The following is a 13572-nucleotide window of genomic DNA, read 5'->3' as shown; positions in this document are numbered from 1 at the left end:
CCTGTTGGCTTGAACTTTTTAATAGCCAAAAAGTTGAGGCTTGGACTCTCCGAATTTCTGTTACCGACCCAGGCTAAATTTAGCTCCTCAACATATAAAGCTCCCTGGGTTGCAACGTATCGCGTCAACACACTTCCTTGACACAAATTACTACTTCAAATCAGGTTCCACATGTGACATGGTACGTCTAAGTTCCATTTGGTCAACTTTCAAAGCTCAGTAAACAATCTTTGATGGACTGACCAAAACAGGAAGTAGAAACGTACCAAAATAAACAATAATAAATTGTGATTAATGCAAACACTGCGATTATCAGGACGCTGGCGGAAAAGAAATGTCATAAGGATGGGAAAAACATAAGCCGTAGTAGTCCCCTTATGTCACGATAACTTCCGGTGGATTTCAGAACAAGTGCCGAAATGTCACCCAAAAAAAACACATCAAGGTTCCACCCTCACCCCACTCCCATTTTTTGCGAACAGTCTAAAATTTCGATACATTTTTGTTGTTGTTCTTTGTAAAAGCTCCTGCGTGCAACAATCAAATTACACCGAAACGGCATTTGTCTGGGTGACTATTTGGGCAAAAAAGAAAGCTGGTGTAATTTCAGCTTCAGAGGATGGCAATGACAGACTGAAACACACAAAATGAAAAACGCACCAAAAAAAACCAAGAGTAAAATAAAGCATCAAATATGCATACAGAAAATCCAGTGTTTATTTTAGCATATGCACAAAACACACATCATCCATGTCCTTACAACTGGCTTGCTGTGAAACTGTGGGAATCAAAATATTTTTCTGACACGCGCACATGCGAGAAATACACAGCAAGAGAGCGTTTAAAAATTAAACACATGGCTAAAATAAGCTTGTTACAAAACAAAGATGCACTTACTTAGTGCAGACTGTGAAAAACCAATGAATTACTTAATTGCATTTCTTAGTCAGATCTGAAAATTCCAGGTCTGCACTGAAACTACTGTTTTTCATAACCCCACCAGATATACTTTGTTTTAAATTCAAAGGCTGCAAGTGCACGACACAAAAGGTGCAATATATTTTCACATTTTTTTCCCCCAAAAATGAACTTTTTCCATACAGACACACAGATGAAAACGTACAATTTTGTCAAAGGTTACGGCAATAGAAATAAATACGCGCATCTAAATCTGTTCAAATATTTTCAAACACAAACAAGATTCTTCATCAATAGTATAAAAAAAAAAAAAAAAAAAAGAACACCAAGTACACACACATAGTGGTCAGATGTCAGAGAACACATGACTTCCTGAGCATCCTGTCTGTAGCTGCGTGCAATCTACTGGAATATTTCTTCATAATTCATGAAAAATGAATTTTCAGCAAAAATGACAAATTCAAAAGGACAGTCAATGTAGCAATCCCAAATCCGCAGATTGATTTTTGCCTTTTTAAAAGAAGATGTTTTAATTGAAATGTTTCACATAGTATTCCTTTGCTTACTTGATCCAGAAATAAGGAGCAACAAGTAGTGGACTTGTGCTGCTCGAGCTGCTATGTTGCATTTGTGTTGTGACGGGGTGACTCAGGGTTCACTGTTCAGCCCCCTGCTGCTAAGCAATTACCTGTACGTGGGACGTCTGAGGTTATGTGGGGAAGTCAGTGCAGCTACATAAAGGAGCTAGCTCCCACCACTTAAGAGTCTACCATCCGGAATTCAGGCCATGATAAAGAATGTGGCTTCAAGCCTTTTGTTTTGGGTTTTTTTCCCCCGATGGTCATTATCGACGGTGGCCCTAGGCCGACCCCATGAGCACACCGACGGGAGGTGCAGCCTGTGCCTCTGCCTGAGAGTGCTGATACAAGTTTTGCGTGCGGTTGACCCGCAGCTCTGGCGGGATGGTGGCCGAGCGGATGTGGAGAATCCTGGTGTCGGTCACTTCGCAATCGATCTGCATCATCACCTCAAATTCCTTGTCGCCGATGACGCTGTCTGTAAGGGTAGATGAAGATATTAAAAGGGGGATACATTGTTGCTTGCGTACCGGTCCGCCAATCAAGAAGAAAATGACAAAACCAAGAACAATGAACTCCTGTTGATCACAGCAGATACATTTCATAACAGGGAAAAATCCACAACAGAGAACATCAATAAAAACGTGCTTTTGTTTGACCCCTGCCACACACATTGAAATGTATTAGGGGAAAATAAAACTTTTTTTTTTAAACACACACAAAAGTGCAAGAGGTTTTTTTTAAAAAAATTTTGGGGTGGGGGGGTTCATTGAAGGACAGGGTGCAAAGACGAGAGCAACACAGTGGGGTCTTGCCCATATTTGGTTGCGTAGCGGGCAACCAGGAAGTGGCCTGAATTTAGACTTTAAGCAAACCGCGCCTCTACAATGTAGATTTTGACCAACATACGAAAGAAAACATTTATTTGTCTCACAATGGAGAAAGGTGAACAATCCATCAATTGCTGTGCCTTAACCACTTCATGGCATGTCCGTTCGCTTGTGTCCCAAATCTCTGGACGATTGGGACACCATAATTATTAGATTTTTTTTTTGTCCATGCAGTTTACTTTACAAAAATCATTTGCTGTTAGCACTCTGAAATCACTCTGCCAACCCCGCTCCGATTGGATACCCCGTCCGACACTACTCCTGATTTGAAACATTTCCCAGTCTGTGTCCCGGCGCCGTGAAGACAAATGGCCACCTTTTGTTGTTGCGCCATCACAGCACATACACAATCAATGTGTTCCACTGTTCACTGCGTTGTGGGGTTCTACAAATGGCTCAAAAGTGCTTCTCCTTTTCCTACAAGTGAGGGCACGAGAGGAAGTTCGGTAAAGCCCGCCCCCCAAAAACCAATCACTGCCCACGTCAGTTAACGCGTACGTGAGATTCAGACAGAGAATAGCGCTCTAATCTGGGTAGTAACGCAAAGGCCCTGCAGCACTGCGCCGTAGAGGGCGGCGCGGTGAGCAGTGCTTCAGTTACATGAGACTTCAAATACTGAATGTAGATTCTTGATCCTTACGGTTAACCGATCAGCATGTCCCAAACATTTTTTTAATATGTCAAAGAATTGCAAATCATGTCTCCTTTAATTCCTTTACCAGTTCAGCTCCCGTCAAACCCTTGCCACGTTTTACAGCTGAGAAAAGTATGAGAGATTTTTTTTTATTTGAGGCAGCTGGAGGCTCGCTTACAGATGGGGGAATCTGGAGGTGAGTCACGCTGGATTTCTCCCTCGCACAGAGACAAAGCGGCTCCTTGCGAGAGCTGGACACGCATATTTGCGAGAAAAAAGCAGCGAGAAAGACAAGAGTGGGGGGGGGGGGGGGGGGGGATGACCCATCTTGAAATTGACAAGCATGTGTTTTTTTTTTTAAACATTGGGAGAAACACATCCACAAAACCCAAGCACGCTTGTAAAAATCCTATGCCAAAAGGAATTTGTGAAGATTGATCCTAATGTCGCTTTGAAAATAAAGTCCAATTCATCAGAATGCTTCAGGTGAGGTCACCCCAGTACAGAAATGGAGAGAAACGCTCCGCCGACAGAATGATGAAAGCAAAACTGTCAGCCGTGTGGAACGTATCAGGCATGATTGATCCTCCCCCCCCAGCGCCTTCAGTTCTTCAACAGACACTGACCGCAATTGTTTGTTATTGTTCGCTAGTGCTTTATATTGGTTCCATTTGGTGTGGCTTTCCCCCCTTATCATGAGCCTCATCCGCCGTGGTCGCCTGATACGGACGGCTGCTCATTGGACTGCCTGACGTTGAAACGATCCACGGGCGACTAATTAAATGCTAGACCGAGGAAACCAGTAACAACAAACATGATATAACCTTTTGCAGCGTAAATAGAAAATAAAAATAAAAACCATGAACGGGTTCAGGGGGATAGAAATGAAAAAGCAGATCGTTTCATTGCAGGACGGCTAGTGAGAAGACCAATCCCCAAAAGGGACCAAAGACCAAGGTCCTCCTTCCAGTACGTGCTTCCCGCTAGTAGTAGTAGGCTTTCGAATACATCAGCAGAGCAGCAAGCGGTTTAAAAGCTGCGGTATTTTTCCAGCCACCTTTGCAAACCATCAGACTCCTCGAGCGCTTTTTGTAGCATCTTCACAAGGTTCTCCTCAGGAAGGACAATAGGGGAGTTCCCTCTCCCGCCTGCAAGATTCCGCAGGTGTTCATGTCATTAAACGTCCGTCCTGACGATGACCTCATCTGCCGTTGAGATTCATCCTTCGCACCTGCACTGAAATACACTTAGCAGACCTCTTTGGATGGGATCCAAGCTGAAAGATCCGTTACGCTATATGGCTATTTAAAAGCCAGCGCCACTCGGCTCGTCTCCATGCAACTTTGTAAGATAACGCTTTCAGGTCGGTCCGTTTTGTAGATGCTGCTCTGAACGGGCGAACAGCACTGGTGAATCCACGAGCAAATGAAAATGTGCTTAGGATAGCACAGATTTCAGCTAAGGCCATATTTCCTTCATATGCAAATCCACAAGTCGACCTACCACACATTCACATAATGACACGTGGTGAGCCTGCCACAGGGTCCTTTTCAATGCCAAATCATCCGAGCAGATGTTGATTTTCATCAAGCTTGAACCAATACAAAATCTCAAACTTAACGTCAATCAATTCCTCATGATCGGACCTTGAAAATATGGGGGAACACTTCGACTCCTTACTCTCGATAACCACAAAAGGTGATAAACAAACAAAAACAGATTTTATACCTTTTTGTTTTCAAACATCATGATCCTAAAATATGCAGCAATCTTTGAAATGATTGCACATTTGGAATCCATGTTGAATTACCTTAGCAGCAATATCTGTTCTGTGAAGATTGAGACCAAGTACTTCTTGAAACTTTCCTGAGGATTCATTGGAAGGTGGCCATGCCCCTTTGTTGCCGAAAATGTCCACATTCGACAGCCCATAGCTCTCAAACCCCTGCTCCATCCAGCCATCAATTTTCTGATCCTTCTTTATCCTTACAAGGGTCGCGGGGCGTGCTGGAGCCTATCCCAGCCGTCTGCGGGCAGTCAGCGGGGGACACCCTGAACCGGTTGCCAGCCAATCGCAGGGCACACAGAGACGAACAACCATCTGCGCTCGTACTCACACCCGGGGACAATTTAGAGTTTTCCATTAACCTGCCACGCATGTTTTTTTGGAATGTGTGAGGAAACCGGAGTACCAGGAGAAAACCTACACATGCATGGGTAAGAACATGCAAACTCTACGCAGGAAGGCCAGAGCCAGAATCGAACTCTGCACCTCGGCACTGTGTGCAATCACTAAGTTTAATTAACTCATTCACTCCCAAAGACGTTTTTAAACGTCTTTTCAGACTTGGTCCATAATTGGCTGGTACTGAATGAGTTAAAATCCAAATCTGCTTGGTTAAACCCATTGTATGATTTGGCATGGAATGACCCCACAACACTATGGAACTATTGGAAAATGGGCCTGACAAAGAGACGACTTGGTTGTCTCAAGTGGACTGTTAACAACGTGCTTCAAAAGTGTCTTCAGAAGTGTTTGGGAGGAGTAAAAGATTGTAAAATATTTTTATGTGGCATAAACTGGGGCTACCTCCCACTCCCCCCCGCAGTTATAAGTGGCAGACTGGTCTTGCATATCAGGAAAAGGCAGCAGCTCCGAATGAGATGAGAGCTGGGTGAAACGTGACGCTGGTTAAAACTCCAGAGTCACTTTCAGACTGCTGTTTTGTTAAAAACAGATGTCTGAAACCATCGCACGACCGTTTGTCCAGTTGTGTGCTGATTCTGGCTCCACAAGTCCATAAAATGATCACTCGACAAGTCGGTAGGTGACACTAAATGTACCTTTGCATTTGCGTCAGCGAGCTAAAGTAGATCGACTTTGAAAATAAATACACGCGATAGGTTGAGACATTTTTGGACACGGGGGACTGCCGAATCCATCGGTTTGATACTTAAAAATGCAACAGTTAGGTTGATGTCGTGAATCGGCTACCTCGACCGTATGACAACTTGTGTTTTTGTTTTGAGACATCAAGCTCCACTCCATCTACCCTGTTATTATTTTCAAAAGAAACCGGCAATTCTAATAATGACTCTGTAATTTGTGGGTGACGATCTAAAGGCATCGCATCCCGTTGGAGGGCCCTTATTTTTGCGCTCCCTCTTCCTGTCAACCCTCAATTTCTCAACAAATTACCCCAAATGCTCTGAAGGGCACAATGGAACAACCACAAGACGACATCAGACTCTACGGTGAAGCTGCCAATTCTGCATGGTCTCCTTCGCTCCATGACAGATTCCATTTGGACGTGTTCCACAACATTGCAGTGACACAGCGAGCTGCTACGACCTGATAAAGGCCGGGGGTCTGGCAGGCTTGTCGCCGGGTAATCTGGAGAGCCATTTTCGAGAAGATGCTATCTGCCGCACCGGCGCCAAAGCTGAAGGAAACGTTTACGGGTGACCTGAGAATGACCTCACATCTTTTTAACTGGGAAAGGATTTAAATGCACTAATTAGTACCATCATTGGGGTGAAGTACTATGAACTAAAATAAGAGCTAATAGGTCAATAAGTGGTCAGCAGCAATTTTTTAATCAGAAATGGTTTTGGGTGTCTCTCAGTGTATTTTGGCCCTTTCACATAGACAAGTACAGCACTACCTCAATTTACGATATTTTCCCTTTTGACATGTGAGCAGAAATTTTAAATGTGAGCGCGAGACAGTCTGGCACATGATGAACAGTTCTTCCAACTGCTAATGGATATCAGCGCTGTTGCCTTGTTCTAATGGACATTTGAACATAAACGTGCAGCAAAACACCTAGACAGACAATACAACAATACTCAAGCGTACTTTCTTCATCCGCAAAAAAAAAAAAAAAAGACAAATTTTACTGCAGCTTACTGAACTGTCATCTTCGTTTCTAGGTGCATGTTTGCATTACATTGCCCCTGGTGGCCCAGAGTGAACAGGTAGAATATGGTCCTATTTTTCAGAGAGAAAAAAAGGCATATTTTCCAGCTTCTTACTTTTGAAAGAAATAATTTCTTGTGGTGATAATGATTTTTTTTTCTCGATAATAGAAAACTTATAATTCTTTTGGCACTTTGGAGTACAAATGGTTCCGTTGGTCTTTGGATTATTGAAGGGGGGCCTTGGAACAAATACGTCCCTGTACAGGTTTCCCTGGAGTCAAAAGTGTGCAATTCCTTCGTGGTACACCTGGTTCAAATTTGGGCAGACATAAGTACAAACCCTGGAAGAAGCCAAAATGTCCCCCTCCCCCTCCCGGCCCCTCCCCAAATTGTAATTATCTTTAAGGCAGAATTGGTTATACTTCTCTTTAATTAGATCTCAAATGTTGCCATTGCATGTACATGTATAATGTCTACCGGTAAATGGCACAAAGGCACATTTGATTTGGTAAGTACAAGACAAGAGTATCAATCACGCTGGCGAGCGCTTGAATGGGGATGAACTGTTTAGATTAGCAAAGTAGGAAAATCTGAATCCGGCGCTTTACCTTGAACCCCCCCCCCAGCGACGGCTCTGCAGCTAACCGCAGAGCACATGTACCCAAGCGTAAATAGACTGTCTGACGCGGTTGATCCACCTGTAAATGATGTCATCGCCCAAACCTTTCCTCTCCTCCAAACATGTCACTGCCACTTGATTGAGCTACTTTCAAACTTTACGGCTCATTAAATAAACACATCGCGCAGTCCTTTTAAGGAGTCACGGCTCGGGGTTGATCCGACTCCAGAGAAACGCCAAAAGATTCGAGTTCACTTTACTCGAAACCGGCGTATGCAATATCGAAGGCGATCTCGTTCGGTTGTTAACCAAAAGGTCACCGCGCATTAAATTTGCCCAGCTCCAGATGAAAACCATTTAGTGACTGGAAGCGAAAGGCATTCCTCAAAAAGAGAGCTGGAAAGAATCAGCATGCATTGTGGAATAATCAAGTTCCAATGAGAGAACGGTGTCGCTCACCCAGTTGCATTTAGAAGTTAAGGGGGGGAAAAAAGGGAAAATCTTGAAATCCACTTTCCTCACGCGGTATGCGGGAAAGCGGCGCCATATCAAAGAGTCAGCATCACACTTGAGGTTGCTCGTCTCGTGGCAGCTGGAACAGAGACTGCTGCGCTTGCATCTGTGCTAACTTAAACTTGGTGTCAAAAGTCCTCACCCCTCGCTAGCAAGAGGCAAAACCGTCACCCCGGGTTGCCTTCAAGACCTCTGCGGAAAAGACTTGAAAGACAAAGCACACTACGCGCACGCATGAAAGATTGTGAAAAATCTGAATATTCTTCTGTGAGGAGACTGGCTCCAAACTTTTACATTTCATCCTAAATTTTACCTTCATTTGACCAATTAGCTTAAAAAAAACAGAAAAACTGGACGGCACTATTTACTGCCGTTTTAATGGTCGGTGTGACTACAAAGAACAACATTCCTGCATGACAAGCCCAACCTACAACCATCTTTATCGCAACCAAAAACAACCCAAAAAAAAAAGGAAGGCTGTATATTCATAAAGGGTAAGTCTTCCTTGAAGTAGTTGCCTTGAAAAAAAGAAAGGTGATATTGGCCTCCTGCCATCAAGATAGATAAGAAAAAGCCAACAGAGTCAGAGATAAAACCCGCCGGTGCCAGACAACGACGACTTTCAACACGTCTCCACTGACGCGCTTTGGAAATGATGACACGGCAAATCTTGGAGAAGAACTTTATGAACCCACAGAAATAAAACATGCGCACTTGAATGAATCACAAGACGGGTGACGGCCAAATGCTGACCTAAGCGTAACGTACACCGACGGTCGGGATTTGCCTCTCGTCCACCACTTTTTCTTTCCAATAGACTCAAGGAAAAGTCCCACCGGTATCCACCAGCGACTGCCCAGAGCCGCTGTGCTGGATTAGATAAGCTAAGTGACCTTATCTAAATCATCAATTGCAACCTACTGCAGCTTTTCCGCCAGCGCGGTACAAGCTCTGCTTGGTCTGGGCTGATTGATTTTCCATTTCAAACAGTGCAATGGGAAGCCGTGCAAACCATGCTGCATGAAACACATCGGTTCGAAAAGACAATCGCTAACACGCAACAACAATGGAGGAGAAGCCATTCTATAAATACATCTCAATATGTGGCTGTCGGACATAAGGAGAGTAGTTCTATTCGAGGAAGACCGCACGTGGCAACAAAAACAGGCTGCTGCAACAAAACAGAGACTGTGGAGTCCAGAAACCAGGACAGGGGAAGTTAAGAGTAGCAGATTTATTTATGTCAATTCTAGCCCCAAAAATATAGTCGGCTGCAGCAAAGTTGAGACTGTGGAGTAGGACAATACGGCATTCAAAACCAGGGAATGTTAACCGAGTTAAGTATCATGAGCATATGTATTCATTTTTAGAGAATAAGTGCTAAGAAATAGCAACAGAGGATGCTAACTTAAGCAACTGTGATTTATTTTTATAATTTCTCAAGTACTTGGGTAAGACTATAAATTCTCTATAGGTGGGCATTGTTGTCATGTGGGGTGGGGGTGGGGGGTGGATTGCTTTCATCCGAAAGGGTTGGAGAGATAAACTGCCTCACAAAGTTCAGGTTTTTTTTCTTTTCTCCTTACAAAATTTGATTATTTTTGATCCTTCATGTGTTTTAGATCGCTTTTAATAGTATCGATATTATATAAACATGTCAGCCCTGGCATCTGTTAAATTGGTTCAAGTAAAAGATTTGCAAAGCCATCGCCAAAAGGAAATCACAACCCTGAAAACGTTTTTTTTCTCTCGTCCCCCCACCCCCTTAAATCTTTGTGCCTGTATGTGGTTTGGACAGTGGCTGGGCAGCCACGTTGCAGCTCTGCTAAATGCAGCAGGGAGAAGAATAGGCTGAGGGATGTGACAGAGGGCAATGAGGACTCAAGATGCAAAATATTTGGTGGTGGTAGTGGGGGGGAATAATCCAACAATAATGAGATTAAATTTTAACAGGCAACACACATGCTAGAAGTCGGGTCATGGATGTTATTCATTAGACGTCCAAGTAAGGCATTCTTGAGCAGTGCCCCTCGCCTTTATATGTGTCCCAAGTGCTGACTGATCCATTTTTATAAGTGTCGTAAAGGGTCCTTACCGTTTAGGTTCATGGCAGGCAACACCACAGACATCTTAGGGCGACTTCCTTTGTTGTGGCTGGTGGCCGGAAGTAGCAGATGATCCTGAGAACCAACACGAGAAGGTTATGTAAAATATACACCGGCTCTTTACCCCGTTTATAAATTAGAGGCTTCTGGTTTTCTCGGGTGCTGACAAAGATCCTTGTGGTCAATAGTGTTCATTTCTTTGAAATGTCACCGACTGAGTCCAATTTCCACGCGGCAGCCTATAATCAAAATCGTCTCGGCAAAAGCATTCGTGTTCTTTCGTTCTCAAGCGGCGCAAACGGCAACATTTATGAGGTATAGGTCATAGTACTGCGAGATGGGAATGCATACTTTGCAAAAGAGTGTGCTGCAGGTGAGTGTGGTGCATTTATGCAAAAGGCCTTGTGACTAAAAAGCAGAAACAGGGAGGTCTTATTATCTCCTCTAATTGCAGCTTCAAACGGTATGACACAATGTGGTTTGTTGAGGTTACTATGAGATCAGTGCGAGCACTATGACAGGATACGAGGATTGAGGAAAGCCAACAATTTTATATATTGCGCGCCAAACCACTTCTACTTGTCAACAAGCCCAAATATTAGAATCAGAATCTGAAATCCGCACAAAATCATGACTTTTCTGACCAATAAATCATCTGTCACGACCTGGCTTGGTTTCAGTAAAATTTTGTGTAAAGTGGAACGTCTCACAGAAATGCAAGCGGTGACAATTTTTCCTTTCTAAACTAAATTTTCCTTGGGAAACAATGGATTTCAATTTCAAAGTCAGACTCTAGTACAGTGGTAGCTCTACTTACGAAATTAATTGGTTCTGGAAGAAATTAACTAGAAAATTCAGACAAATGTTTTCTAAAGCATAAAAATTAAATTATGTAACAAATTCATGTTAGGATTGCATTATTGCACAATAAATGAGAGTTGTGCATGATGTAAAAAACAAATAACAGAGTAAAGGAAAAAAATGGTCATTTAACGTTCAACTGCATCCTCCTCATTTTTTTGCCCTCTTGATTATCATGTTCTCTCCCAGAAATGGTTTTTGCCTGTCGTTTTGTGAAAAATTTATCCAAGGATGTTTGCTTTTGTCTGCTTTTAACAATCCTTTGAAAATGTCCAAGGCAAACATCAGCATAGTGTATATAATCGCGATAATTTAGTTAATCAATCCATTATCCATACCGCTTAATTTCACTCTGTTCAAAATTGCCCGAATGTTTGCTCATCAACAATCTGCTCAGTACATATTTTCATCCATATTCTTTCCCAGTACAAAATCAATCACTTTCATAAATACCAGGGTTTTTTTTACATTATGCTAATCGCTGTAAGCAGGTAAAAAGCCATCCGTGCTGCTGCACAAAATGTAGTTTATAGACAAGGTTTGCAGTCTTGACATCTGCTTGTGGCACAAAGAATAAGATGAAAGCCACCAGAGACAATTCATTGCCGCAAAATGAGCAAGCTCTTTTCTGCGTAAGAAAATATCACATCCACGCCTGCTCATCATCAATAGACTTTCAGCTCGCCAATCTGACAGAAGAGCTTGGGGCTCCATGACGACAGGTTATGTTTTCCTTGAAACAATATGGATGAGACCCTCAAGGTGCTTCCACACGTCGCTCCAATACATACTTCAATAGAGCTGTCGGTACCCCAACACAATCAGTACTACACAATCTTTCTGGCCTTGTTGAGAGGTAAAAATTTCCATCCTCTGAGCTCATTTCATGCTCAAAGGGAGGCCACAGGTAATTGGTTGTCTGTGGAGGACTTAAAGTGATCTGGGGTTCCACTGGAGCAACATCAAATGAGCTGAAACTGTTGGCGAGGGCAAAAAGATATCAACTATCCTCAAGACAATAGTCATAATTAATAATGATTGCATTCACATTCCAAATTCAATCCAGAACCTTGGCGAGTCTTTTAATCACATCACACAGAGTGGGAAAAAAAGAAAAAAGTCTCTCACGTTCACATACGTAGATCCAGGAACCCAGGAAACAAAACACACACAAATGAAACCACAAGAGATTCCTACATATTAAAGTAACCGCAATGAGTAAGAGTGCTGATATAAAACATGTGAATTATTGTCTTCTAATTGTGAAAAATTGTCTTGAAAATAACTAGTGATTCCCAGCGAATTAGTGCTTTGTGAAGGATCAACAGGTGGTGCTGGGGCAAAAGATACAATTTTACTGAGGTGCTCTGAAAATCTTTAATCTTTGGAAACTCTATGGGTCAATGTTAAAAATGTCAGCGTGAATGCAAATGGAACCAGGACCAAATACGACATACATCCGATGCATCATTTCAGGATCATAGAATCAGATTATAGTCACTTGCATTAAGATGCAAAAATTTTTTCAGCACTAAAGTACCCCCCCCCCCACCCGCCAATTAGGGTCTTGATTTTTTAACCACATGGGTAGAGACTTTCATTATATAACCAAAAGTAAGGAACCAAATGTTTTTTGTAGGAAAGTACTGTTTTTGGTTCAAAATATTAGATGGAGAAATTCAAATGGGACAGACAACGCTACATTGGGGCCTGTCAAAAAAAAAAATAAATAAAGCATGTAGTCGTGCAAAAAACCATAAAACATGCATCTCATTATTACAAATGGGAAAAAAGAAAAAAAGGACTGGAAAGGGGTAGTTACACCCTTGAGTGTGTGTGAACATTTTACCATGCGCCACTGTGAACTTACATTCCTTTTTTTTAATTAAGGAACACGCACCATTTATGATTGATTCATTCAGCCTTCATGGACAGTTTATAGGAAAAGTCAAATTTAAAAAGGGTCTTGTGGATAATCAGTGTCAAGCTGTGAAACCTTTCTGGACTTTTTTTAACGTGCCGAGCGTCAATTTGTCAGATTGCGGAGCTATCGATCCAAACTTACCCTGCGGAAAGACACCACGTAGAACGTGTCGCCTCGCCGGTTCATCTCGGCAAAAAAGTCGCTGTATGTGTGAGGGGGTCTGTAGTACACTTGGAGCTCACTGCCAGGAGTCCTTTCGAAAACAGAATTATGAGATCAGAAACATGCTATTACAATTCCCGGCAGTCATCCTTCCATTCATTTTCAAGGGCATTTGTCCTTGCTGGGGTCATGGGTCCCCCATTGCAACTCAAGGCCTTTTCACACTCCTCCATTCATTGTGAATGTGGCAGCAAACATAACTTAAAAACGTTCAGCTGTGCGCAGTGTGACAGACGCTGCGTCCAAAAGGAGAAGGTAGCAGAGTGATTTGTCAGACATTGTTGGCAGCGTTAGACATTGGAAACAAAATGGAGAAAATGGCGATCAAAGTTCTATAGGAACCTGAATTGAATGTGGCTGTAGAAAATAGGCAAATGGCGTGCTTGC

At 42.7% G+C, this 13572-nt stretch overlaps 2 protein-coding genes across 4 annotated transcripts in view; both read right to left on the bottom strand.

Annotated features, from left to right (window-relative positions):
* Positions 1-695: 695 nt before the first annotated feature.
* Positions 696-13572, bottom strand: part of atf6 (activating transcription factor 6) — a 30501-nt gene continuing 17624 nt past the window's right edge. For 2 of the 3 annotated variants that reach the window (XM_052074781.1, XM_052074782.1), the window contains exons 14-16: positions 13105-13216; positions 10169-10253; positions 696-1974 (exon numbers count right to left, since the gene is read on the bottom strand). In XM_052074781.1, the coding sequence (XP_051930741.1) occupies positions 1778-1974; positions 10169-10253; positions 13105-13216 (394 nt within the window). In that variant the 3' untranslated portion in view covers positions 696-1777. Of the gene's footprint in view, positions 1975-8215; positions 8296-10168; positions 10254-13104; positions 13217-13572 lie in introns of all 3 variants that reach the window. The other variant, XM_052074783.1, reaches the window with a different exon arrangement.
* The window catches only part of LOC127606460 (L-selectin-like), a 78017-nt gene continuing 73383 nt past the window's right edge, over positions 8939-13572 (bottom strand). The window contains exon 9 of the transcript XR_007963792.1: positions 8939-8957. The gene's annotated coding sequence lies outside the window, so the exon portion shown is untranslated. The remainder of the gene's footprint in view (positions 8958-13572) is intronic.

Source organism: Hippocampus zosterae, chromosome 8 (genome assembly GCF_025434085.1).
Source record: "Hippocampus zosterae strain Florida chromosome 8, ASM2543408v3, whole genome shotgun sequence".
NCBI classification, from domain to species: domain Eukaryota; kingdom Metazoa; phylum Chordata; class Actinopteri; order Syngnathiformes; family Syngnathidae; genus Hippocampus; species Hippocampus zosterae.
This window is presented reverse-complemented; position numbering and strand designations above follow the sequence as displayed.